Consider the following 6,855-nt stretch of genomic DNA (forward strand, 5'->3'; position numbering starts at 1 on the left):
AATAGCTTTGAACTCGAACATCAACTAACCATGAATCATGTTAGCATGCACCATGGTAAACTGGTAAAAGCGATTGACGAATTTACTCGTCCTTTATAAGTATAACTTGACGCAGTACGACAAGTAGGCATCTCTGGCCTTGGAGCATTGAACGACCCGACCACCTACAATACCGCTTTCATTCATGAGTTGTTGTGGTATCAAGTTCAGTAGTGGGATATGTGTAGCCGTATCATCGAGTCCCTAGATTTCTCAGGTTTTAATTAAAAAGAATTGTGGTTTTGCTTCTAAGTCTTATCTTTTCCCGTGATTCTTCACTGTCATTATCTTTTTTGTTCTCCAAATAATTTCATCGTCATTACTTCGCTTTTGAAATTATGCATGCTTCACACCACATCACTTGATTACATTCACACAATGGCAATAAAGTCGGGAGTTGTGGATAGAGGACATTTTTTTTTCGAAAAGGGGGATTACCCCAGCCTCTGCATCAGAAAGATGCATACATAGAGCTACTCCGGTGGCATCGTGGGTCTAGGGTCCTGGAAATACACCAGCTTCATCTGTTTTACACGTCGTCTTTCGAAGGCAACGGCATAACCAAGAAAGCAAAGGTTTTTCTTTCATTTTGTAGTACATATTCTACCAGTTGTCATTTTGGGTTCATGATTGTGAACTTGTATAGATGGCTATGTCATAGATACTGGTTTGTGAACATATGAATGGTTGAGAATGTATGGATGCCATCTTACACATTTTGTCGATGTATATACTATTCGAAAGTATCAAAGAAGTACATCCGATCTGTGCTTATGTCCACTTTGGGGCGACATGGGGGACTAGGGTTCCTCCAGACCGCCGGCACCCACTCCAGGCTCTCCACCTCATCAGTGGCGGATGCCGGCCGGTTCGCGGAGGCGGCTGAATGTACTCTCATGCCTCATTCCTCCCCCCACCCTTACATCGTCTCATTGCTTCGCCCCCATCCTAATGAGGTGTTCTAGCATGGATCTGACTCTAGCGGCGACCGTGGTGCTTTGCTTGGTCCATGGCGCCTTCACTCCTCCAGCGTTCCATGCGCTTGGCAGCACGACCATGGGCTCTGTCCCCGCCATCTTCGATGACTTGGGATGGTAGGGGTCACCCAGGCACAGGTATATTGGCGCAATGCACCTTCGTCTTTTGACCAGGGGGTTTCAGGCCATGACTGGTGTCCTCTCGGTGACCCCGATTCGTCGGCTTCTTGCTGGTTGACCTAGATCAACGCCTTTCTGCCCCCCGTCATCGGGTGGTCTCCGGTGTGAGGTGGCTGTGGCGAGCGGTGGCGGCTCGCTACGCATCCACCTTTCAATTGGAGGCAAGTTAGGTTGGTTCTTCGGGCTTGGAGCAGGCGGTTGCCTTGCGGCGGGTGTCGTCGTGCAGGTTTGTTCTTCTGTCTTAGCCGTGTGGGAAGCGAGATAAACACATGCGGAAGTTGGCGTCAATTCTCCTTGCCAAGTCTCGGGTGTTCATCTTCATCTCTATATGTCTACCTCTATGTTGCTAGTGGACTATGGGAGGTAGGTGGTTCACTCACAAGAGAAACTTTGCCCGAGGGTGTCGGTGACGGTGATGGTGATGCTCTTGAGTGTCGTTCCCCTTCCTGGAGGCGTCACCTTGATATTCTCCTCCTCCTTGGGCTCAGGGTTTGGTCTGACATGTCAGACCGGATGGTGGCGGCAGTATGGCGGTGTTCCCTTCTTAAAGGCTACGTCCTATGAGCTATGTTCCTACTTGCCGGTGGTCGAGGCCTGGGTGTGGATTGTGCTTCTTCCCTTAGCGTTGATGGTTCTGTGGTTGTGATGGTGATGCTTTCAAGTGAAGAATTGTGTCCGAAGGCCTCACCTTGGGACCTCGTCATCCGTTCCTGGCCAGGCACTTGGGTGCATGCCTTCATCGTTCGGCGGTGCGGCGCCCTTTGATCCAGGGTGAGCGGGCAGGGGCCTTCTTTTGGCGATGGAGCTTATTGGCGTGGTGGTGCTTGTCTTCCAAGTGTTGGCAACGGCATGTCCTCCTCTGCTGGCTAGTCTCCCCTTCAAGTTGATTATGTTCTCTACTCTGGTTACCTGAGCATGGACGAGGGCTCCAGGGACTCCAAGCAGTGCTCGATTCTTTCTTTCGTTGTGTGCTTGTTGTTTTCTTGGGCTTTGTTGCTATCCTCGGCACCGTTGTATCTTTCCGTTTTCCTTGTTGTGTGGTGCAGTGTCAGGTTGTAATGCTCGGTTGCTGTTTTATCTATAAAGCGGGGCTCAAGCCTTTTCGATATTGCACACCACAAAATTGTAGTTGTATGGGTTCAACTAGGCAGAGCATCTTCAGTGAGGTACTCAATGCACGCTTCAGTGTGCTCATCTTCTTGTGATGTGAAACACATCGCACATGTTTATTCTTGAACAACAGTGTGCAATGTGGGACCACATCAGCAGCAAGCCGGTAGGGACGATACCAGATCCCTTATGATGATGATCTTCAACTGTGTGTATAGTAGTGCCATTGATTGTCATCCTTGCCGCTTTTATTAGCAAAAAACTTTTTGTCATCCTATATATTACACCTAGCATGGAGTGTCGATCGGCCGAGTAGCCAACGACCCTTGAAACTAAAGTAGCCATGGGTAGTACTGGTAGCCCCTCGGTAGCCGCTCTACCAACAAGCGGCCTGCTACCCCCGATACGCACGCCAAGGTCAGCGCCGGCCGAATGGAAGACGGACGACGATTCCGCGGTGGCGGCAGCGGAGGAGGAGCCAGTGACCCCTAGTGCAAGACTCTTCGAAGCTATATACATCGTGGTTATGGTCGGCCTTGGCTCGCCCGTCAACCTAGCCATCTTCAGCGCCGGCATCGCAGCCCAACTTGCTCGTTACCCACGCTTCCGTAGCATTCAAGTACGGGACACAGTTCAATTTAAGTACTGCCTAGCTATTCTGTCACTAGTTTCAATTTAATCCGTGAGCATGCACGTCAGGTGACAGACGGGTGCAAGAGCCCGCGGTGGGCGTGCACGGAGGTGAACGTCGACGACCACATGATCGTCCCGACGCTGGACCCCGCCGCCGTGGAGGCTGACCCGGACCGGGCCGTGGAGGACTACGTGGCCTCGCTGCAGGCGCTCCCCATGGATTGCTCCCGCCCGCTCTGGGAGTTCCACTTCCTCGACTTCCCGACCTCAGAGGCCACCTCCACCGTGGTGTTCCGCGTCCACCACTCCCTCGGTGACGGGATGTCGCTGATCACGCTCCTCCTGGCGTCTGCCCGCAGCGCCGCGGACCCGACACGCCTGCCGGCCATGCCGGAGCAGCCGGCGCGCACGGGCGCCATCTACGAGCCGCGGCACCGGCAGCCGCTGCCCTCGGGCGCCCTGGCGGCGTTCGTCGCATGGGTTTGGCCGTATCTTGCGCTTGCATGGAACACCGTGGTGGACGTCATCTTCTTTGCTGCGACGATTGTGTTTCTGAGAGACCCGAACACACTCTTCAGACGCGGGGACAGTCAAGTTACGTTGAACCCCCGCAGGCGCTTCGTGCACCGGAGCTTTAGCTTGGACGACGTCAAGTTCATCAAGAATGCCATGAACTGCGTAAGTATATACCACCTCTGTGACGTTTTTTGACACTGTGTTTGAAAAATTTATATATTATGGAATGGAGGGAGTATATGATAATATGACCTATAGCTATCAGCAAGCTCATCTCTTTCGAGCCAGATTAAACTAGTTGTTGAAGCGTCATTTTCTGTATTTTTATTTTCTTTCCACAGACTGTTAATGATGTGCTAGTCGGAGTCACTTCTGCTGCTCTATCACAATATTACTTTCGTAAGTCCGGTAAGAGATGTACATTGTGACAATTTGTTGTTTTTATTGTACATGTTTGTGCAACTTATCTTCAAATTATGTTAGGTTACCCTAAGACACACAAACTATGTTTGCGATGTGTCCTCCCAGTAAATACAAGGCCAACATCTAGCCTACAAGTAAGTTTATTTATGGAAATATGCATGAAATTTCAAATGGATATCATTAGTTATTGATTTTTTTCATTTATATATCTCTGTCAGCAAAATATTACTCCTCTTCCTTATGTAATTAGATGACGCTTCCAAATTTGGTCATAAAACCCACACGATTAGTAAAAGAATATAAATCGTGGTATCTATTATGACAAACTAATGATTTTACATATGTTCACATGATCAGGCAATTTTTTTTGGTATATTACTAGTCACTCTTGGAGTAGCTAGTTTCATTACTCATTTGCTGATGCATAATTAGTTTCCAAATGCAAGCTTGAGAATATATTATTAATCTGTAGTGTATCATAACTTTAATCTAATGATTTCTTACAACTATGTGCAGACATATGTTAATATGATAGAATCGGGTAAAAGTAATGACGTGGCATGGGGAAATCAAATAGGCTACATCCTCCTACCATTTCATTTAGCGGTACACGTTGATCCACTTGCATATGTTCGGATGGCAAAGAAGACCCTGGATAGAAAAAAGAGCTCACTTGAAGTTATCTTCACGTGTATGATTAGCGAGCTTTTTGTTAAAATGTTTGGTCTAAAGGTATTTCTTTTTCCCGCTTGTACTGGTATGTTTTCCTAATATTAAACTCAGACAATTAAGTAACTCATTGTCTAGCAAACTAACACTTCTTTTATTTAGTTATTATTCTTCATGTTTATAATTGTTCAACTTGACAATCCAAGCAGGCAGGTGCTTTTATCATCGGTCGTATGCTCACAAATACAACTACTACGCTCTCGAACATGGTTGGACCAACAGAGCAAGTAGAGTTCTATGGACACCCATTTGTCTTCATTGCACCTACAGTTTATGGTATTCCACAAGTAAGTCAGCCATGATCTTAGATCGAAACCTTCAATCTTAAGCCACATTTGTACTTTTGTCAACCCAAATCATCCACCACATTGTCCACAATGCAAGGACATTGGTATTCATCGCTTTTAAACATAAGTGCTCTAATACGTATGAATTATAAAAAAAGATCGGGTAAGTTAATCCGGTTTACTAGAACAAAAAAACAAGAATCAAAACTCAAAACATCAAAAACCACATATGCTTCCTTAGTTTATACTCCCTCTGTTCCAAAGTTTGGTCATCTATTTTGGAACGGAGGGAGTACTTCGTTGTACATTTATATCCAAAATGGTGTATGCGCCTTGGAGGAACCACAATATATACGATAAGAAGGAACAAATTTGAGTTAAAGAGTACTCAAAACAAGGTGTATGCTCTCACACCTCTCGCCAATAGAGATATGCAATAACAAGTTTAAGTAGGAGTAACTATGTAGTTGCATTTCCACATTTTTTTTGTGACTGTGAACTTTAACCCAAAACGCAACAGATGGTTAGATGCAACTTTATATACATCTCTCAAAACAGTTCATCACTAATGACTCCAGAATTAAGGAGATGACTTGACCTTGGTAGGCATATACACACAAAAATGTAAGCTCGGATCCTTGAAACAATAAAAGAAAAATTGATTGCAAAAATATAAAAGAGACTGGAAATAAAACCTACAATATTCTAATCATCGGCAACCTGATTTTGTGTTTAATTACCATTTCTTTTTGCAGGCTTTAATTGTACACTATCAGAGTTACAATAGCACTATTAAGGTAATTTTGTCAGTTGATGAGGAAATAATTCCAAATTATACTCAACTTCTGGATGACTTTGTTGAGTCTTTCGGGCACATTAAGGATGCGGCTTCAAGGCTTTCAACACATGTCAAGAAAGGATAATCAACATACAAATGCATTAGCGTGCTTTCTGAAACTGCATAATGCAAGCAGTATATTCCCACATGTTTGATGTGTGTCTCATGGCTCACACGGCAATAGTAATTAAAATCAGAAACTCTACAACCATGGATGGAAGTCAAATGTATTAAGTTCACTATTATTGTTGGATAATGATGTGTTGCATTATATGAAGCACAATAGTTATACCATTATTGTGTATAATGCACACTATTAGAAATTTGTTGATGATTGGAGGTCCCGAACCGTCACATATCACTCAAAAAACTGTCACACAAGTGTATTGGTGACAATTGTTGAGACTCGTTATGTATTCCATATCATAGATTGAAAGCCGCAATGCACCTCCAAACCATCACATGTTTTGGTTGTTGACCATCAAAGACCGGTCCTAGGCCCATTTGGCCCTGGCCAGGCCCATGATTGTGTGCTGAAATAAACCATCACCGATTTACGATGAGGTGGGCTCCATGTGGCATTCAACGTGGCATCCCATCAATATGATCCATTTTTTAATCAAAAATATTTGGGCCCATCCAATGCATTATTTATTGGGCCATGGGCAATTTATTTCTATATTATTTTCTATCCAAATATTTTTATTTTATCTACCTAGCTATTGTATTGGTAATTACCATGGGCCTTAGCTTGCTCTACCCCATCTATATTTTTAGCCCATATTGCCCGTTATTTCATTCACTAAGTAAAACAAATCATTAGTGTAACCATATGAAAAATACAACACACAACATAGAAGTTTTCCTCCACAAAATGAGAAGATACAACACTAATACATCACATAACAAGTTTGCAAATCAACACATCACACATATAACATTTACATCATAAAAACATAAATACGATTAGTCAGGTTCATATAAAGTAGTCCACTCTCCCGCAAACCTGTGTAATCCCCTACTTGAACTTGGTGTTTGATGCTATGAATTATTATCCAATGATTTATTTCATTGCTATTATATCTGAGTAGATTCTTTTTGTCCAATGGATTAATTAGTGAAT

The 6,855-nt window shown here is 44.3% G+C and overlaps 1 protein-coding gene across 2 annotated transcripts; it reads left to right on the top strand.

The window, feature by feature from the left end:
• Positions 1–2,543: 2,543 nt before the first annotated feature.
• On the top strand, positions 2,544–6,066 carry LOC119311292 (O-acyltransferase WSD1-like). 2 transcript variants are annotated; one of them, XM_037586935.1, is made up of 7 exons: positions 2,544–2,925; positions 3,006–3,617; positions 3,797–3,854; positions 3,939–4,012; positions 4,395–4,610; positions 4,757–4,894; positions 5,650–6,066. In XM_037586935.1, exons 1-7 carry the CDS (start codon positions 2,650–2,652, stop codon positions 5,815–5,817), a joined length of 1,542 nt encoding a protein of 513 aa, XP_037442832.1. In that variant the 5' UTR covers positions 2,544–2,649; the 3' UTR covers positions 5,818–6,066. The 2 variants fall into 2 exon arrangements, with proteins under 2 accessions (XP_037442832.1, XP_037442831.1); XM_037586934.1 differs by having other exon boundaries at positions 2,546–2,925; positions 3,797–3,863.
• The last annotated feature ends 789 nt before the right edge of the window (positions 6,067–6,855 follow it).

Source organism: Triticum dicoccoides, chromosome 5B (assembly GCF_002162155.2).
Source record: "Triticum dicoccoides isolate Atlit2015 ecotype Zavitan chromosome 5B, WEW_v2.0, whole genome shotgun sequence".
Taxonomy (NCBI): Eukaryota; Viridiplantae; Streptophyta; class Magnoliopsida; order Poales; family Poaceae; genus Triticum; species Triticum dicoccoides.